This window comes from Martes martes (genome assembly GCF_963455335.1).
Source record: "Martes martes genome assembly, chromosome: 4".
Lineage (NCBI taxonomy): Eukaryota > Metazoa > Chordata > Mammalia > Carnivora > Mustelidae > Martes > Martes martes.
Window position 1 is genome coordinate 183,458,273 of NC_137891.1, and position 20,366 is coordinate 183,478,638.

Here is a 20,366-nt window from a genome sequence, read left to right on the forward strand (position 1 = left end):
ACACATGTACATGGAAAAAGACTAGAAAGTAATAGAGCAGTGATTAAGTTGGAAGGTCTAAGGAGAAGTTATTTTCTCTGTATTCCTTTTCCTGTTTTCCAAGTTTGTTGACAATGGATGATTATTATTTATAATGGGGCATAAAGTGGTATTTTTTCATGCACAAAAATAGTTCCTAGGAGCTCCCCTAACTCCACACTGTGAAGATTTTGTATGCTTAGCTGATGTCATGTACCTCTCTTCTGTTCCAAGTCACTTCTGAGCGCAGTGTCATCCCAAGGAGGCTTGGGATAGACATACACCCACGTGTTTATCCCCATAGTGCCAATTGTGCTCGTTTGGGATCCAGTGTGGCCTTGGATGTAGGTCAGAAAGTGTATTTTTTAATTTACACAGGACTTCTTTTGGGCTTCGTGGTATCCTTTAGATTTCAAATTTTGTTTTTTCCAGCAGATTCCAAAATTGTATACATTGGTCTGACTTAACCTTTATATTGTGTAATAGAAAATGCGTGTAGAGGCATCAAATGCTCAGCCCATACGTTATAAGCGTATCTTACAGTTTCCAACTTGCTTCCCCCGGCATTCATCCAAAAAAAGGGGGATGAGATTAAAGTTCAGATATCAGGCAAACATGCCAGTCCATAAAATAGTTGTAGTAATCTTAGAAATGGCACCTCTGGTTCCAGGTCTTGGTCGGTCTCCAGCAGTTGTATTGGCTTGGAGGGCCTTTCGAGAATTTAGGGATTGGGATGCAGTATCTTCTAACGCTTCTAGTTTCTTAAGTCGTGGTGTCTTGTTTAAGGCCATTCAACCAAGGGTTCTGGTTGTATTTTGAAAAGCAGTCACGGCTGCTGCCTTTGCTTCTTCCAGTCTCACCTGAGAAGCATCCCAAGAATCCTTTGAAGATTATTCTGTTCTGAAGCTGTTAATGCCAGCTTCTGTGTTATAAGTCCCCTTTCTGTTCCTCCCCTCCCGTGAAGAAAAAAGATGGGAAAGCTGCCAAGAGATATGGCTGTGGAGACAGGCTGTTGAGCTCTGCCCTGCTTGCTCCCCCCACGCCCGTGTAGCCCAGTGTCTGTGCTTGAGCCGTAAAATCAGTAGTCGCTAGCTACGCGTGGTTGCATCGAGGTAACCACAATGAAATAAAACTTAAAATTCCATTCCTCGGTCACACTCAGCACAGTTCAAGTACTCAGTGGCTAATAGCTACTGTATTGGGCAGGAAAGATAGACCATTTCCAGCAAGTCCTGTTGGACAGCATTGGCCTGTACGTGCAAAGTCAGTGATGGCTGGAGTAAGATTGGTAAGTGACTTTGTGGCGCCAGGCAGAGGCACGAGAGACATCTCCAACATCTTTTTTCCACTCCCCTCTGCCTTCAGGGATCTTTTTAATGCTGCATTTGTGTCCTGCTGGTCTGAACTGAATGAAGACCAGCAGGATGAACTCATCAGAAGCATCGAGTTGGCCCTCACCTCACAGGACATCGCTGAAGTCACGCAGACCCTCTTAAACTTGGCTGAATTCATGGAACACAGTGACAAGGTGAGGCTTTGCCCCTTTGTCCAGTGGAGCCTGACGGGAAGCAGGTGGGAGGGGAGAAGCCCTCCCGGTAGCTGCTCCCGTTCGCGCCCGGCTTCAGTTTGCTTATGCTTTGGGTTCTGCTCTTCCCTAGGGCCCCCTGCCCTTGAGAGACGACAATGGCATTGTCCTGCTCGGGGAGAGAGCTGCCAAGTGCCGAGCCTACGCCAAAGCACTGCACTACAAAGAACTGGAGTTCCAGAAAGGGCCCACCCCCGCCATCCTCGAGTCTCTCATCAGGTGGGCTCTAACCCCTTTCTAATTGCTGCCTTCCTCTGAAATGACTTCTCTTCCCCCACGGCCTGCCACCAAATCATGGGAGTCACGTGGAGGCTCCTGCTCTGCGAAGTCTGCCGTCGGGTCCGGGCCAGCACGTTTAAATGAGATTCGGTTGCAGGTGGCTCTCCCCACTCTTGGAGCCGTGACTGGCATTTCTGTTGACCTTCAGCACACGGGTTCTGTTGTTTTCCAACCTGTGCTGGCTTGTCCCGGTGACATCAGTCCCGAAGCTGTTCTGAGGCGGCAGCAGCCTAGGAGCGAGCAATAGAGGTTAACGGGTCCGATCGCACTCTCGGCTTGGAGCAGGAAATATTGGTTGCGGTGCCTCAGGGGCCTCTGGGGTTTTATAGCCTGAGTCGTCCTCCCCTGGTGTTCTGCGAGTCTTAACAGGAGAGCAACCTCTGAGATTCAGTGATCTTTTCCCTGGCTTCGGCGACAGCCTCTCCTCTCCGGAGATGGTTTTGCGTCTTCTGGGTATGGAAAAAATAGGTTGTTTAATCAGTTTTCTGCTGTTATGAAATTAGAAGCAGCCTCAAATGTTAGCTCCAGCTCCCAGAGAACTGTTTGCTTCCCCTAATGATTATCAGAGAATATTAACTCTGGGATCTAATTATCTTCGTGTAAATGCTAACATGCTCGATTATTTCACTACAGATATTTGAGGGGAAAATCACCCAGCTAATAAGTACCCCTTTGAGGCTGAAACAGTCTGCTGTGTGTGGTGCTTCTTCCGTTTGAGAGACTCATCAAGTAGCCAGCTTCTGTGCCAGCCCTGCTCTTAAGTAAATGCTAAAAGTGTTCCTTTAAACACTTTAAAAAGTGACCAAAAAGATGGAAATAGAATCAGGGTTTTGTCCAAATAAAGTGAGCTTGGAGAGGCTGTTGATTTCTAAAATGCCACATATAAACAGTTATCAGACATGCTGTCCTGTGGAGGAGGCTTTCATTCCTAATTAGGTACAGCAGATAGGAAAACCTGCATTTCTTCCTCCCATCCCTGGCGTAGGTGACACCATCTTCCTTGATAATTGATGGAAAATCTGGCAGAGGAATATAATAACGTCAGTGTCCAATAACTAGTTTTGCATGTTAATTTCCTTGCTGGGCTTTTTCAGTGTGACACCTCTCTGAAAGCCCCCTCATCCCACCCCAGGGCTTTTACCATATTTGAGACAATCAGAGGAGAATTAATGTGTATATCGGTTTGCAATAGGAAGATACAGTCAGAGCCCTGGAAAAGTGTTCAAGGCCGTTAACCGTGTAAGCCAATATAACTGAAAATATATACCCAGAATTCCCTGCAGATTGATCTTGACTTTAAGCACAAACCAGTGGAAGCCTGTGCTCCCAGGCCACGCCGGGGTTCTGAGCCGTGTGGTTTTGTCCCAGCCTGGTGGAGCTCGGCTTGCAGTCCTGCCCGCTTCACTTGTCTTCCCATCTTCCCATCTTTCTCTATTTGCAGCTTTTCCCACTTGATTTTGTGAAACTGCTTTTCCTAATAACCGCCATGGCAATGCCCTGCCATCATTGTCACTGCAGATGGTTTTAAGAAACAGCCTTAGACAAGGCTGCTTTTAGAGAATGTGTGCTCAGCACTACCCCGGTCCTCTGCGTGGGCCTCGTGGAAACTCCTCCCCGGGGGGTAGCCATGGGGCGGGTGGTCATATGTCCCCGAGTTTTCACTTGGGTTCCATGTCGGAGGCATTGCTCTTCGGTGATAAATTAAGCTCCCATCCTCACAGTGGCCACCAGGAAGCTCACAGCTCAGTCCTGGCCCACCTCTAACAGACTACAGACCTCTGACCTCTTTTGTCTGCTGCCCTCCCCCTTTCAGCTCCATTTTATCTTCCCTACTCCTGCTTTCCCTTCACTGTCCACTTTTTTAAAGTTTATTCTAGTACATACATTTGAGTCAACTGCCTCAAATTCTCTTTGAAATAATCAGGTTCACAAAAACACCTTTGCAAAGCTATTTCCTACTTTTGGTTTTTGTCTTAAAAAGCTGTGCTATGCTGACAGTTCTGTTCTCTTGCTGCTGGATCAATTGTCTGACTCCCTACCTATTGATGTTTTTGCCTGTCTGCTCCAGGACAAATTAAACCCCACATGTAATCCCCAAACCAGACTAACACTGAGACAGTATAAACTACTGGCATCTCCTCAGAACTTATATATGTCAGTAAGTGTAATCGCTTCTTAAGAGAACAGAAGACTAAATGGGTATTGGATTCTCTGTAAATATACACATGCATACACGCACACCTGGCTTTTACTTGGTTGGCCTGTAGCATTGGGATAAGGGCAGGTGGCCTGCTTACTTAGACCATTCAGGCCACTGTTAACGAATTACCATGACCTGTGGGGACTTATACAACAAACACTTCTCACAGTTCTGGGAAGCTGGGAAGTCCAAGGTCAGGGTGCCGGCATGGTTGAGTTGTGGTGAGCACCCTCTTCCAGGTTGCCCGATGGATGACCTCTATCTGTGTATTCAGGAAAGCAGAGAACAAGCTCTTTGGGCTCTCTTTAATGAGGGCTCTGATCCCATTCGTGAGGGCTCTATCCTCGTGGCCTAATCACCTCCCAAAGACCCCCCCACTTCCAAATACCATCATGTGGGGATTAGGCTTCAACATAGGAATTCTGAGGGTATAAACATCCGGTCCACTGATTCCTCCCTGGCCCCCCAAAATGCATGTCCCTGAAGTCTTAACCCATCGGGGATCGGCTCATGTAAATAAGTGTCATGTAAATATCATCTAAATAGGGGATAGGGATGAGGCCCTAGCTACAGTTCCTCCTGAGGCAGAATTTGTCTCCAGCTGCAAACCTGTGAAAACAGTGTCTTCCAGAATACACCGCTGGCGTGGTAACAGTAGAGACATCCCCATTCTGGAAGAAATGGGGAAGAAGGAAAGGGTGACAGATCCCAAGCAAGTCCAAAACCAAGCCAGGCAAACTTCATGAGATCTCCGGGCCTGGGAGTAATCCATTTCGGGTGGATCCTCTGCCCTCCAAGCCCTCTGGGGGACAGTCTGCCTTCTGGGCCCACTGGGGCAGAGTCCACCGGGCCTGTTAAAAGCGAGGCAGTGGTCCTCTTTTTTGAAAATACAGACAGCCCTGATGATCTCTGGACCACTTCAAGATCATTCTTTTCTCGTCTTGAAGAACAGTACATGTTCACAGCCAAATAGCTCCGTAGTTCTGTCCTGTAAAATCCAAGAAGTTGATAGCCTGCCTGCCTTCCTTCCTGCCTCTGTCCCCTTCTGTTTTGGTTCATGGTTTCCCTGCCGGAGTAGCTGATGAGGTCCATGGTTCACACCGCACTGACCACCTTAGCAGAGCCTCGTGTGACCATACCCTCCGTGTTCTCTTCCAAACACACGTGCTCATTTCTTACAGTACAGGTTGGCTGAAAATTTCCCAGCTCTTTATGTTCTGGCTCCTTTTTGCTTAATCTACGTTCATGTCGTTTCTCTCCTCTCTCGTTTTACTCTAAGCAATCTGGAGGAACCAAGCCGCCCCTCTGCACTTTGCTGAGCAGTCTCCTCAGCGAACACCCAGTGTCACTGCTCGCAAGCTCTGCCTTCCTCAGAGCACTGGGACACGAGCACGATCAGATCGTCTGCCACTTCATAACAGGAGGTTCCATGTCTCTGTTATCCGCTCACCATTCCTCCTTTCTGTCTGAGAACTCATCGGAGTGGCCTTTACCAATACGTACCCGTGCTCCTACTGCCCTTCTGTCCACGGTTACGTGGGTGCTCTCTCGGGAGACAGAAGCTCTCTCTCTAGCCCTCCTTGTCTTTCTGAGCTCTCCCTGCCTCTTCCCGTCACCCTGTGCCAGAGCCACTCCACGTCGTTAGGCGCGTCCGGTGCAGCAGCATCCCGCCTCTCAGCACCAGGTCCCTGCGTCGGTCCGCTGGGGCCGCTCTAACAAAATGCCGCAGACCGGGGGGCTTCAGTGTTTGTTTCTCGCGGTGCTGGGGGCTGGAAGGTCCACGGTCAGGGACCAGCACGGTTGGGTGCTGGTGAGCACCCTCTTCCAGGTTGCCACACTGCCACCCTCTCACTGTGTCCTCACGTGATGGAAAGCAGAGCACAGCTCTCTGTCGGCGGTGGGGGGGGGGGGCACAGTTCCATCCGTGAGCCACTCCCCCCTCGTGACCCAGTCACCTCCTACAGGCCCCGCTTCCAAATACTGTCACATGGCGGATTGGCCATTATTTATTTATTTGACAGAGAGAGAGATCACAAGTAGGCAGAGAGGCAGGCAGAGAGAGGGGGAAGCAGGCTCCCCACGGAGCAGAGAGCCCGATGCAGGGCTCGATCCTAGGACCCCGAGATCATGACCTGACCCGAAGGCAGAGGCCTTAAGCCACTGAGCCACCCAGGGGCCCCAGTAATCCCATTTTTTAAAAAAGTTCTGATTGAGATCAGCAGAATAAAAATGAAGAACGGGGGCCAGTGCTTGCGAGGTAGACATTCCGCTCTCGTACCTTCTTCTCTCTTACATCGTAGAGAATGAAACATTCTTTACTTCCAGGGGTGACACGGAGCTCTCCTTTGGTTCTTGGTGGTTCTGCCCTCCTTAAGGTCAGAGAATGTACCAACCTCGTCTCTGAACCCTCAGTGCCGACCTCAGCTGCTCCAGAAGGGTACTAGAGAAGCCGTGCTTCCATTCAGAATGCGCGCGCTGTAGGTTGCCTGGCTGGCACGTCCTGTTCTCTAACAACTACTCTCCCCTGCCCCTCAGCCGCGCTCTCTACGGGTTTTCCCAGAAGGGTGAAGGGAGCCACAGATGCCGACTTCAAGCCTCAGTTTTTTGCGGGGTGGTTGTTTGTTTTATGCCAACATTTCTTCCCCCAACATTAACCTCGTCATGGAAAGTTCGTCCTCTGTTTACTCAGTTGTGTGTAGGTAAAAATATGAGTAAATTTCCGCAGCTATAGGTTTTGATACGTAAAGTTTAGATGCCCCCCACCTTTACTGAGGAATAATTAACACATATAATTGTATATATTTAGAATGTACAACTTGCTGCCTCGATAGACATTATGGAATGACTGTCAAGCTCGAGATCATTAACACGTCCATCACCTCACATTGTTAACCCTTGTGTGTGTGTGCAGTGAGGATGCTTAAGACCTACTCTCAGCAGCTTTCAAATACACGACACTGTCTTCTGCCTGGTCACTGTGCTGTATATTAGATCCTCAGAACCTACTCGTCTTACAGCTGGGCGTCTGTGCCCTTCAACCCCTGTCTCCGCATTTCCCCATCTCTCCGCATCCCCTGGCAACCATGGTTCTGTTCTGTTTCTATGAAATCAGATGGTAGTTTGTTTGTTTGTTTGTTTGTTTAATGATTTCACATGTAAGTGATACCATACAATATTTTTCTTCTTCTATCTTATTTTACTTAGTGTAATGCCCTCAGATTTGTCCATGGCATCAAAAACGGCAGCATTTCCTTCTTTTTTTTAATGACTAAATAATGTTCCTTTTTGTATGTGTCACATTTTCCTTATCCATTCATCTGTCAGTGGACACGTGGGTTGTTCCCATGCCTTGGCAATCGTGAATAATGATGCAGTGAACATGGGAGTGCAGATAGCTCTTCGAGATACTGAAACCTTTTCCTTTGGATATATACCCAGAAGTGGAGTTGCTGGATCATATGGGGGTTTTACTTCTAATTTCTTGAAGAACCACCAGACTTTTCCATAGTGGCCGTACCCATCTGCATTCCCACCAACAACGACAGGGTTCTCTGTTCTCCACATCCTCACCAACGCTTGCTGTCTCTTGCCTTTTTGATAACAGCCATTGTACAAGGTGTGAGAAGATCGTCTCATTGGGTGGTTTTGATTGCGTGCCCCCGAAGATGAGTGATGCTGATGACGTTTTCGTGTATCTAGTGGTCATTCCAAGAATGTCTTTTTTGGGAAAGTGTCTATTCAGGTCCTTTGCCCATTTTTTAATAGGACTATTTACTTTTTTGCTATTGAGTTGTATGAATCCTTTATATATTTTGAATGTTAGCTCCTTACGAGGGGTCATAGATAGCAAATCTTTTCTCCCATTCTGTAGGTCACCTTTTCCGGATACTGTTTGCTGGGCAGAAATTTCTAGTTTGAGGCAATCCTACTCGTTTATTGTAGCCTTTGGTGCCTGGAGTTTCAGGTGTTTTTTAGTTGTGGGGTTAAAGGAGATGAGAGAGGGAGAGAGAAAGAGAATTTAGCTACTTCTGCCAGAGGCATTTGTGCTTTTTTTTTTCCTTTTCTCGTAACCCCCTGATCTTTCCATCCTCCCTTTCTAGGCAGTATTGTGTTGGCTGCCGGGCATCTAAGACTCCCCTCCTGCTTCAGGAAGTTTCTGTGTGAATGCCTGTCCTGTGGGACGCCCTGCTTCAGTGCACTTCTTTTCTGCTTACTCTAGTCCTTTGAAAATCCCGAGTTCTTGTTTTTAAGGTTAAATAGGTTCCCAGCAATCCAGGGACTGTAGGTACAATAGGAAACATTGAGTAAGAATAATGGCTCGCCTCACACTGAGTGGGTCAAGGGGAATGGGCCTTTTTGTGGAGGAAAAAATGACATAACAGTCAAAATTATTTGGCATCTATTATGGCTAAAGATATGCTCCATCTTTATGTGTTAGTTTGCTCAACTAGAGAAAAAGAGTGTGGGTTTGCAGAGTGCTTTGAAGCCGAGTGGTGGCACTGGGCTCCTTTGGGCTCAGGCGGTAGGCTAGATCTGGCCTCTCCCAGGGGCTGCTGCCCTTTTTGCCCCCCACCACCTTTTCAGTCTTTGGCGTCTGTCTCCTCTCTTGGTTTCCCTGAAGATTACAACCAAATCCAAGTCTCTTTCTCACTGCTCACCCTCTGTTTTTCTGCAAAGCTTTTACATTGCTCTAAATGATAATGGCAATAATTTAAAAACCAACAGGTTTCAAAAGAATTTATTGTAGAAGAAAAAAGGAACTTCAGATGTTGACAATATGCTACAGTATTTTATTTTTACAAAGCAAAATACTTATATACAGCATGAATTATTAACCATAGTGTCATCTACCTTCATTTTGCAGCCACTTTTTATAGACAAGTTAGAAGAGAAGGCTGAGCCCTTTTCTTACAAAGTAAAAAATAAAAAATAGATATATCTGCATTGACTGAACATTTTAAGGCAGTTTGTGCAAGCGTCCACGAGGGACTTCTCCCCACCTCTTGCTGGAACTCCCCAGCCACCACTAGACCCGCTTCTGCCTTTCAACACTGCCCCAATAGAGGCAGAGTAGGGAGGGGCCAGAGGCCCCCCCACCAGGCCGGGGGCCCCAGAGATCCCCAGAGATCTGAACAAGTCCAGCCTGGCTCAGCCCACCACCCGCAGAAAAGTGTTTGTCTTTAAAAAAATGTGTGGACCGAAGGTAATTTCATCAGATTTGAAAAGTCAGAACTCTCCACCATTCTCTTTCACGCCTTTCTCTAATCCCCAAGACCTCTCCTTGAGGTTCGAAATCACAGGGTTCTTTTTAGGCGAGAGATATGCTTTCTACCCTCACATAACCTAGGCCTTCAACTGAATAGGTAAAGTGATGTCATCATTGCTTTTCTTTCACAGAAGAATCAAGTGGGAAGGAAAAGCTTTTAGTGAATCTGTCAGGGATCCCAGGCAGAGAAAGCCCCCTCGGGCCAGCCCCCTGAGAAGTATGTGTGATAACCCATTGTGTTAAAATAATTCATCCCATTCGGTAACCCCCTTGTACTTAAATTTTATTGTGCTCCTCAGAGCCTGACCCTCTCATTGGTGATTGTAGGCCAGTTTCCATCCCTACCTTTCTCTCCCCGCTTCCTGCCTTTCCCTGCCCTCACCCAGCCTCCGTGTGTCCCCATTTTCCCAGGCCTGCCCCACAGCAGGCCTCCACTTAGGGCTGGAAGTCTTCCGGGCGGATCTTCATCTCCACCCGTCTGAGGGAGTAGCTAGACCCGTGCCAGCCGTACCAGGTGATGCCGTCCAGGTGCTTTTTGTGCTCCCCGAGGCGGTAGTACACTCCGTTGAGGTTGGAGTCTGTGCAGCAGTTGTACCAGTAGCCACCTGGCAGGAGAAACAGACCGGGGCTGCGATGCCGAGCGCGCCCTGCCCTTGGAAATCGCTCCCAGACCAGACAGCAAGAGTTGGGAAGCTGCTTTTGGGACAGTGGCTAAGCAGTTCGAGCCAGTGTCCCCAAAAGCCAGAATGCCAGCGCTGGGGCTCTAAATCTGTTCTTGTCACGTGGGAGTGCCCCCCCAGGCCCCCCATCTCACCTTTGCGGAGCTGCGCGCACTTGTCTAAGCAGTTGTCGTTGTCCTTGTCCTTGGTGCTGAAGGCTGTGTTGTTATGGTAGACGAGGGCGTCGTTCCCCACGTTGCCGCTGTAGTTTCCCAGGAAGAGGCGGTAGCTGTTGAGTTCATTGCCCAGGGCGAAGCGGCTGTACTCAGCGTAGCGCATGCTGCCCTCCCAGTCCTGTGGGGGGGAGGGGGCACGCAGAGCCTTACGGGAGCTGCAGCGGGCTCTGGTTTTGTCCCCTCCTGCCACACTGTCCTCTCTCCACTCACAGCCGTGCACCCGGTTCCTGCTGCGGGCCTAGCAAGACTTTCCCACGTTTGCCTTGAGTTGACCCCACTAAGGTGGGAGTCGGAGAGCAAGGGTCCTGGACCACGCATCTCCCTGAGTCCCCAGCTGGCCTTGATTAGCCTCTCTGTGGCCCTTCCCGTCCCGGCCTAGAAGGTGTGGGTGTGTGTTTGGCCGCATCCCCCTTGGAGGTGTGGTAGAGGGGCCCGAGAAGAGAGCAGTGCTCCGAGGCCTCTCACGGCCCTCAGGGTTTGCACGAGGAGGAGCTCTTGCCCCAGGCCAGAGTAGGGACCCGCGACTCAGACCCCCTGACTGTGGATTCCTCTGCTCTGACCCGAGTCCAGCCTCTTCTTAAATATCTACAGCCTTGCTTTTGTGGAAAACAAACAAACAAACAAACAGGAAAAACCTCTTTTCCCTCAACTGTACTGCAATCTGCAGGAAAACCATCATAATAAATACAGAAGCCTGTAACGAGCCAAAGTGGGAAGGGGGCATCCCCAGAGCGGTGCACGGTTGTGTGTGGCAGCCTGCTCCGGTCCGAGGCCTTGTGCTCACCTCCATCTCCACGCGTAGCCGGGTCGGCCGTCGGGACAGCCGGTGGATGTGGTCGTTCCCCAGCCAGAAGTCCCCACGGATGTTGCCAAAGCCCTGCTTGTATTGCCGCCAGTCCCGGTAGAAGGAGACGAGGCCGCTCTTCCGTCTCTGAATGGTGGTCCAGCCGCCGCCGGATGTCTCCATGTCGCAGTACACCTGTGGCAGAGAGGATGCTCTGGTCGGGGACCCATGGAGGCTGGCGGAGGGGTGTGAGGGCGGCAGGCCGCACACCCTTCCTCCCGTTTCCACAGAGCCTGTGCATGTGTGCACATCCATAATCACGCTGGCTCACTACGGCCACCGTCCAGCCGTGTTGACCAGCAGGAGTGGGGTGGTGGGGAACAATTGCTGGGGAACAGTTGTCAAAATTGAGGATGGGGGCAAGTGCACATGTTGTTGGAGGAGAAGAAAATCCACGTATGCTCGCCATGTTCTCTCTTTTCTCCTTCCCCAAAGAATAACTGCTCTAGGTGGTGGCGAGAAAGGTCAGCTGGTTGGGTGGAGGTTATAGAATTATCTAATCTGTGTTAGAAGATTGGGTGTTTGGTTTATAATGACTTGAAGGGGCAAAACAGATGCCTGGGGGTGCCCCCCACCCCAGCACAAATTGAGCATGTGGCTAGCTCTCTGCTATTTGGTATGTTTGATTCTCTGTCTTGAGTTTCCCTTTGCTTTGATGGTGATGAGTCCCGTTGCCCCCGGCCCTTCTAGGGGGTGGAGGACAGATGGCAACACCTGGGCAGTGGGCTCTGCTGACCTCACCTCCAGCTCAGGGCTGCCCAGAAAGTCATCAGGAGGCAGCTTGTACACTCCAGAGATGCGGTAGTTCTTCTGGTAGAGGGACGAGCAGTCATAGATGGCATCTATAACAGGAGCAAACCACAGGGCTGAGCGTCCAAAGCCAGAGGCCCCACGGCAGGTGGGCATTCAGGCTGCATCTCAATTGAAAGTTTCAAAACTGAGACTTCATTTCTACCACAACATTCACATGAGTGTTCATTACAAGGCCGTGTCTGGATTTTGGAGAGGTGTGGGCATTGGGAGACCAAAAGGGGGGTGTATTTTGGCTTCAGTGGTTGGGGGGCTGAGGAGTGGGGAAGCCCTTCACCGGAACAGCATCAGTGGAACAATCAAACAGGTGCTTTTAGGTTAACTCTGAAATCGACTATCCTGCGGAAGTTCTAGGCCATGAATTCTGGAAACATTCCAATGTGTGAGGGCTACAGAACAGATGCTCCTGTTTAATAAATTCAGCTTCTGGGACAGCCAGCCTCTCTCACCACATAAGTCATGAGTATCTCCTAGGGTTGTTTTGTGTGATAGTGATGGCTTTTCAGAAGTAATGGCTGTTCTTACCTATGAGAATTGGCTATTTTTATCTAGATTGCCTAACTAGGACCCTAATGAAGGGAGATGGATTTTACATCTTATTTCCCCCCTTCATCTAACACTGCTCGATTCTCAAATGGAAATGCAAACACCCTGAGGAACGCTTGGAGGCCTTCCCCTGGCAGCATTATTAAAACAAGCAAATGAGAGCATTGGGCAGGCTGGTTTTCACTCGGGTTGATTGAAATGCTTCCTTGGCCTCCCAGGGGCTACTGCTTTATGCCTGCTTGTCTCCGTGTTGCAAATCTCCAAGAGCACCATCGAAGAAACCGCCTTTCCTGATAGGATTCAAAGAGTGGGAACTTTTGCTATCCAGGAGAGGTTTCGCACCCTCTGTGTCTGGGGTTCTTTCCTTGGTGGACCCCTGCACTGGGCCTTCAAGAAGAGCCCACCGATGGTAGCACTTCCGCCAAGAACCGTCCCAAGCAGGGTGTGTTGCGGCAGGGGGTGGGAAGGCACGTGTCTTTGCCACCAATCCCTTCATTTTCTGTAATAATGAAAGCATCAACTTACTGCTTTCTTGCTGGCCTACCTGCTAACGCAGTACGAAGGTGACCCAGCACCTGGTAATAGAGAAGACAAATGAGGAACGGTGTCCTGGGCCAGAAGTGGAAGAGGCACAGCGGGAGAGCTGCCTTTGTTTGACCCTCAAGAAACTCCCTCCTGGGAGGGGAGTAGATCCCGACTAGAAGAGCTGGGGGTGGCCTGGGCAGGTTCCCGGCTGGCCTGCTCTCCCTCGGGTCTGGTTTCATCTCACAGGCCAGATCAGGACCCGCCTGTCTGGAAAATGTCCTGAGGATACCTTTCTATTCTAGTCCCACACTGAGGGGCAGGAAGTACATGCTTAGTTAGAAAGCGATTTACACATGGTGGTTTTTTAATTAACATTGGGATGTCGAAGCTTAATTTCATGTTGACCCTTTTTTTTTTTTTTTCCATTTGAACTGAGAGCAACCAATGACATTTAGTCTGTTGTCTCTTGACTGGTTTATGATGTGACCAAAAGTTCTTGAATCAGCAGTAAGTGACATAGCTGTAGGATATCTCCTTGTAAGTAATAATTTCCCGATGATTCCAGGAACCCAGGTCTCTTCTCTCTGAATAGTAATTGACCTCGGCTAGTCTGAGCCAGTCTAACTAGAAACTGAAAAATATTTTAGAAAACGTTATATTTATCTTATTTTGGGGGCCACTGAAAATCCAGATCTCAGCATTGCATTTTCTTATTTCCTATAATGGGAAAATTTATTTGAGATCATGGGAAGAAGTAGAAATCTCAGAAGCAAGGAACCTCGAGGAGCCTGTCCTTTCTGGAACACAAAGAAATTCTTTATCTGGCTCTAGGCAGTATCTGTACCTCATTCTGAGCCAGTGGCAAGAGTCAGGTTTGCAAAGAAGACACAGAATCCGTTAATGCCCGTACCACTAAATCTTGGGGACATGACAGAACTGTGTTTGGCAAAACTTAGCTTCTAGAGCAACACATGTTACAGTTTTGGTGTTCATTCCTGCTTCCTTGGGACTGTCAGCTCTGGCTCAGGAAGTAGACCCATCAGGGAGACTTGAACCCTGTTTCTAAGACCTGTGATGTGACTGTGGGCAAACCACGTTGTCTCTCTGCTCTCTGGGATGTTAATTCATACCGTTCATAGGCTGAAACATGTTGTGAATAAAGAGATGGTGCAGACACTGGGTAAACTTATAGAAATGTACAGAACATTAGAGCCGGTGGCACATACCCAGGAAAATATACCCCAAAGAACCCCCAGTCATCGATCTGATGGCCAGGATTGTAGAAACCATGCTACAGACAGAGACGCTCAGCCATTCAAGAAAGGTGATGAGCAGCGTGAGAACGTGTTCTCCTTACCTGCCGAGGTCTGGGTGAGAGTCTGGGCTGCCTGCAGCTGCATAATGTCGATCTGGTTGTTCATTTCCGAGTACTTGCTCTCCGCGTCCGTGAGCCGCGACTCCATGCGCTTGGTGCTGCTCTCCAGCTCCATCACCTGCATGACCACGCTGACCCAGTCCCTCTCCTGCTTCTGGCTCAGTTCACTCAGCAGGCTGCTTAGGTTGGCCATCTGGGCCCTGAGCTCCTTTGCCTCCTCACAGCAGGCGGCCACTTTGAGCTGCGCAGGGGTCTTGCGTTTCGGGGGCTTCTGCGGCCACGCTGGGTGGCTGACAAAGGCCGTGATGAAAATGCAGAGCCAGGTCACCGCCGAGAGAGTCTTTTTCAGCATCTTTCCTGGGCCTGGGTGAGGAAGGCTCTTCCTTCTGGGGATCTGGAGATGCCCAGCCAACGTCCGCAAAAGCCGGAGCAAATGACAAGTCGGCACTTTCTCTCTGGGTGGGCTCCCTGCGTTCTTGCTTTCTCTTCCTGGGCTCTTTCGGAGCCTTTCTCAAAGCTTGAGTTTGAAAGTGCAGGTTAATTGGGCTCCCTATACCTTTCCTTCCTTTCCCTGAACGCCCTACAGACTCAGCATCTTAAATATTATCTGCTGCCTGCACCTCCGCCCCCACTGTGGCCTGCGTGGGGCTTTAGCCCCTCCCAGCTCATCTGGGAGGGTCAGGTGCCTGTTGGGTGAAGTCAGCGTAAACTTAGGCCAGAGGGGAGGAGGGAGACAGGGCCGCGTCTTTCTTTCCTTGCCTGCATAGTCTCTGGGCTGAGACAAGAGGACTATGAATTTGTGTGTTTCCAATTTTCGGCTATTAGATTATGCCCCTGCCAGCCACTGGCTCAGCTCTATCAGCGAGCCGGGTAGGGTCAGAAGAATTTCCAAATTCCATTCTGAAGGTTACATAACCGTGGGGTGAGTCTAAGGTAGGCAGAGAAGTTGGGACTAAAGCTCCCGCTCGCCCAGGGAGGCCTGTAAATGTCATCCACGCCGTTTATACAAGCAGCTGGTATACTTTGGCATCCTGCTGAGCGAGCTTTTAACAAGGCTGGTTATTCCTTTCTCTGATCATCATTCAGTGTTTTACAAAACCCTTATTCCACCCAAATCTAACATTGTGTCACATTTGAAAATCTCTAACTTAGAAGAGCTCTAGAAATAGGATAATCATCTCAGGAAGCAGAAAAAGACTTCGTAGTTCGTATCCACAGGATTTGCTCAGCCGTCTTTCTTTGCACGTACTTTCTCTGTCAACAAGTGGGCCAGCATTAGCTTCTCACGCTTGGCATTTGACAAGGAGATGCCGGAGAGGACAGCAGGGACAGAAACTCAGGAGTGGCAGACATGGCTCTGGGATGGTCCTGCACGCTTGCATCCGTCTGTGGGCACAACAGAGAACAGGCCCATCCTTGGCCTGTTTCAAAACTTGGAACGTACATTAAATCATAGGGAGAGGAATCCCCCTCACGTAATAGATCCTTATCTATAGTGTCGTTTCCCTCGTCCTGTGTAATACAGTCTGCAGATCTGAAGCCGTTCTCTCTGTGTGATCTATATCCCTGAAAGTGGGGTTACTGTCATGTCTCATGTACTGCGTTTGAAGGGCGCTACTCCTTTGAAAACAAATGGGAAGAACCTGGGATTTCAGCAAACCTTAAACACTTAACATGAGCTTTTCACTGAGAATGTCTACAGAGGTCTCTCCATCCTTAGACCGTAGCGAACTCTGTCTTTGCAACACACTCTTGCTATTTCTGTGTTAACAGAGCCACTGAGGCAGTCCTCGTACTGTTGCCATCCGGTGTGGGGCCTTCACACACGAGCCTGACACCTGACAACCAACCAACCAACCCTCCCTTCCCTGCCACGATTCCCCCAGAGTCCTTTTCCAGTTGGGACTTCTGGCTCCCCAGGAAGCTAGAGTTACCAAACAGTTTGTTCCTCTCTAAATGAAAGAGCGGGAGTGGCTCGGGTAGATCAGGGCTTGTTCTCTCCCCTCCCTAGTCTCCTTGCCCACTGAGGGGTGAGGATTTGGCTGGCACCCTCTAGCAACTTGTCATCCCCTGTTGAGCATCGGCGGCCGGTCCCCGCTCTGTTGGCGCAAATACCCAGCCCAGCTGGGCACTACAGTGTGCCCCATAGCGTTCACTAACACGAACCCGGCCCCAGCTGTCAGCATCTGACGGCCCGCTGCACCCCGTGAGGATCTTCGAGCCGATCTCCTAGCCAACAGCCCACGCTGAGCTCATGCCCCAGGACCCACACAGGCACGTGGAGCGTCACGTGTGACCCTGCCATCTCAGCACTCCACAGCAACACACAGGACAGAGTACCAGGGAACAGTGGGGCCTTATGGATTCCCAGCCAGCTTTTTGTTTGTCCTTCCCAGTGGCCGCTTACCCGGCCCAAACAGGAAACTGTTACGAATAAATTTTCATATTTGGGCAGAAAGTGAATCAGTCATTTGTGGAGCAATCCGTTCTAGGGGTTCATAAGTTTGGATCAGAAGCATCTCGCTGTTAGCATGAATGCCTGCTCTCTGACATGTATTTTCTGAAGACCAATTTCTAACATGAGGTGTAAGTTAGACACAGAGGCTTTCCTTATTTGAAGATTTTCTTACATCACCTAAGCTGCCCAAATGTCAGTAAACCCCGCCCAAATTTTTAAAAAATTAGCAAATTGAGAGTGTTCCCCATGCCAGATTATCAGCCCTCCAAACATCCACAAACCTGTGATGTCCTAGATTCAGAATTTCTGAAAGAAGGAAAAAGTAAACCCTTGTTTTGAGTACAGCTAAGCCAGTAGAGAAAACCAGGAAGGATGTGGCAGACTAGACCGGCTTTGCTTCTCCAAAAGCCTTTTTTACTCCCTTCTGTGCCTTTCAGTGAATAAAGGGACCGTAAAAATGGGACTTAACTGAGAAAATCTGGAAGCCAGGGTTGGACATCTTGCAGTTTTTCCCTTCCTCTATTTTGCTGGTGGTGAAAGAGGGTTAGCTCGGTGTTCCTGGAAATGATGTTTATGAAAACAAGCTTATATTCTAAATGGGAAAAGCCAGTGAGCTTTCACTCAGCCTGGAAGTTCTCAAAGACTTCACAGTCTGGGCTGTGCCGCCTTGGGCTGGCACCAAGGACCGGAGGCGTTCGAGCAGCCTGAGGGTTTCAGAGCAGGGAAGGGCCTCGAGGTGGTCCCTGCTACCCAAATGGGAGTGTCGGGTCTCATTTTCTTGAAAATGTTCTGGTTGGAGAGACTCCTCCTGTTCTAATGGGTTCGTGTCCCTGCCTGCTCTTAAGCCATCACTGGCAAAATTGGTGAGGGGGAGAAAGAATGACCCTCGGAACCAGACTCCTAGTTTATTGAATGAATTCCTGTCAGAAGAACCTGCCTCGTTGTTCGTTTCATTGTGTACTAAATGGGGACGTTTTCCTTCTCCTAAAGTCTTTCAGTGGGCCACAGCTTTCTTTACTATATGCAGCCATTTCGTACCTGACCCTGTGTCATTCGGTCTTACTTCTGTCTCAGCTAAAAGCCCACATCCATCCCAGAAGGTGCATCCGTCTCCTCCCTCAGCTTCTCGAAGAGTGCATGCATTCCAGACAGGTTAGAAATCATTCTCTCCGGCCTCCTCCTGGAGTCTGTTATCCATTGTAGCACCCAGCAAAAGAGTCTGTCTCTGCTGCCCCTTGGACTCTGTAGCAGACACTGGTCTGTGAGCCAGCATGGGAGTCGCACAGCATGGTGACAGTGCTGGAACAGGCTCAACTGCCGCACGGTTTAGTTGGAGAAACAGACAGCTGAGCTCTAGGACAGTGTGACACGCGAGGACGGGGGGGACAGAGAAGGAGGAGTGCCTAACCCAGATGAATTTGGAAAGGCCTCCTGGGGGAGTGAGCCCAGGTTTCAGAGAAAAAGGAGGAGGTAGCCAAGGGTGGGAGAGGGGCATCATGAGCAAGGTGAGGCTTTGTGAAAGACCTTGACTTAGTAGGAAGACACAAGTAATCAATCGAGTGTGGGCTTAAGAGTCGGCGGGGGTGGGGGGGGAGCGGAGCAGTTAAAGCCAGAGAGGAGGAGGGAGCCAGGCCCAAGGGACCTGAGGAGTCCGCGTGAGGGGCGTGATTGCTTACTCTAGAGACAGAAGGAGCTCTGGAAGGAATCTAAGCAGCTTTTACCTCTTGTTGCTCTGTTTTCCTGAGTCTCACCGGGAAAGTGACTTTTTGTGGTTGGCAAACAAGATTTTTAACTGGAAATGGGTGACTTAAAACATTAGAATTTCTTGAAATTGTAATTCATTCATATTAAACGCCCTGAAGGGATCATCTGGCTTGAGGACTAAGATGGCAGCATATGAAGGACTTGAAATAGTTGGGCCTAGAATCAGGCGAATCTGGGTTCTAATCCCTTGCCATCACTTGATAGTTCTGTGACCCTGGGCAAATTATTTCTCTGGGTTTACAGATCTGTTCAGTGGAGATGAAAATCATAACTACTTCATCTCACAGGATTTTTGGTTAAATAAAATAATGGATTAAAATAATTAAGGCTTTTTTTTTCAATAAGAAAACTAAATTTGGGGACACCTGGGTGGCTTAGCTGGTTAAATGTCTGCCTTTGGCTCAGGTCATGATCCAGGGTCCTGGGATCAAGTCCCACATACAGCTCCCTGCTCAGTGGGGAGCCTGCTTCTCCCTCTGCTTGTGCTCTCTCTGCTTGTGCTTTCTCTCTTTCTCTCTCTCTCTCTCAAATAAATAAATAAAATCTTTTTTAAAAAGGAAAAGAAAACTAAATTTGGAGGAGTTAAACTACTAGAAATCAAGATTTATCACAAAGCTACCATAAGTAATTCAGGCAGTGTGGTGTTGGCACGAGGATAGACTCACACGTAGATAAGCGGAGCAGAATCAAATGTTCAGAAACACCCACACATAAGCAGACACTTGATTTATGACAAGGGGGCACCACAGAACAGGGAAGAAAAGACAGTCATTTCAGTACATTCTTCCAGGTCAGCTAGGTAGACTTACCTACCTCACACCCACACACAAAACTTCAAGTTCAGAGGAGGTTTGAGTTCTACATGTGAAAGGTAAAAACTAAAGCTTCTAGGTTTTTTTTTTAAACTAAAGATCTAACGAAAGATCTTATCTTTAGCATCTGGGGATAAGCAAAGATTTCTTAAGCAAGATACAAAGTACACTAACCATCCAAGAAAACATTATCTAATGCAATAAAAGGAGTCATCCTTGTTCATTAGAAGACACTATGAAGAGAGTAAAAAGGCAGGAAGAGATCTCCAGTACGTATCTCTATGTACACTGTCTGCAGAGGATATGTAGAGCTGTGACCCAACGATTTTTTAAAAGGTAGCCAAGTTCAAGATTGGCAAGAGATGCCAATGGCACTTACTGCCCAGAAGAGGGTCTCCACAAGGCCAGTGAATGCATGAAAGGCTGCCCAAGCTCAATTCAAATTGCAACCATCTGCCACCACTAAACACCCAACTAAAGTGGCTACAGTGGAAACCACTGATAGTACCAAGTGCTGACAAAGATGTGGAGCAGTGGGGATTTTCGTATACTTCCTGCGGTATTTTCATATACTTTCACAGAAATGTGAATTGGGAAAACCCCTTTGGAGAGCAAGTTGTCACTGTCCTCGAAAAGCTGAACCCACCCTGTAACCCAGCGCTTCTACTCTAGGTATAGTCCCAGCAGAAATGCAAACACACTTGCACTAAAGACACGTACAAGAAAGTTTGTAGGAACCCCGCGCTCGTACTGACCAAGAGCCAACAAGCAGCTAAATGCCCATCTGCGGCCAGATGGGTAAGGTGTGGTATATTCATAGAGTGAAGTTGTCTTCGGCGGTCGAAGGGCAAACTCCCCTAGCATGCAACAGCATAGATGTATCTCGCAACCTCATGTTGAGTGTTTAGGTGATGTTCCAAAGCTGTGTGTCAGAAGTCAGACATTTGTCACCTTCGGAGAAGCGGAAGGGTGCCATGGTCGGGAGAAGG

At 48.9% G+C, this 20,366-nt stretch overlaps 2 protein-coding genes across 3 annotated transcripts in view; one reads left to right on the forward strand and one right to left on the reverse strand.

Annotated features, from left to right (window-relative positions):
* Nucleotides 1-20,366, forward strand: part of MTOR (mechanistic target of rapamycin kinase) — a 123,692-nt gene that overhangs the window by 52,195 nt on the left and 51,131 nt on the right. The window contains exons 27-28 of the mRNA XM_080802636.1: nucleotides 1,384-1,546; nucleotides 1,677-1,822. Of these exons, the coding sequence (XP_080658762.1) occupies nucleotides 1,384-1,546; nucleotides 1,677-1,822 (309 nt within the window). The remainder of the gene's footprint in view (nucleotides 1-1,383; nucleotides 1,547-1,676; nucleotides 1,823-20,366) is intronic.
* On the reverse strand, nucleotides 8,795-14,959 carry ANGPTL7 (angiopoietin like 7). 2 transcript variants are annotated; one of them, XM_080802637.1, is made up of 5 exons: nucleotides 14,326-14,959; nucleotides 11,829-11,929; nucleotides 11,028-11,222; nucleotides 10,163-10,361; nucleotides 8,795-9,953 (listed from the first exon to the last, which is right to left on the reverse strand). In XM_080802637.1, exons 1-5 carry the CDS (start codon nucleotides 14,693-14,695, stop codon nucleotides 9,784-9,786), a joined length of 1,035 nt encoding a protein of 344 aa, XP_080658763.1. In that variant the 5' UTR covers nucleotides 14,696-14,959; the 3' UTR covers nucleotides 8,795-9,783. The 2 variants fall into 2 exon arrangements, with proteins under 2 accessions (XP_080658763.1, XP_080658764.1); XM_080802638.1 differs by having other exon boundaries at nucleotides 11,829-11,841; nucleotides 14,361-14,916.

Coding starts and splice junctions, on each gene's coding strand:
- ANGPTL7 (XM_080802637.1), bottom strand. CDS start 14,695: ATGCTGAAAAAGACTCTCTCGGCGGTGACCTGGCTCTGCATTTTCATC. Junction 11,223..11,828: donor TGGGCAGCCCTGAGCTGGAG/GTGAGGTCAGCA, acceptor TCTCTGCCACAG/GTGTACTGCGACATGGAGAC. Junction 9,954..10,162: donor GTGCGCGCAGCTCCGCAAAG/GTGAGATGGGGG, acceptor TTCTCCTGCCAG/GTGGCTACTGGTACAACTGC.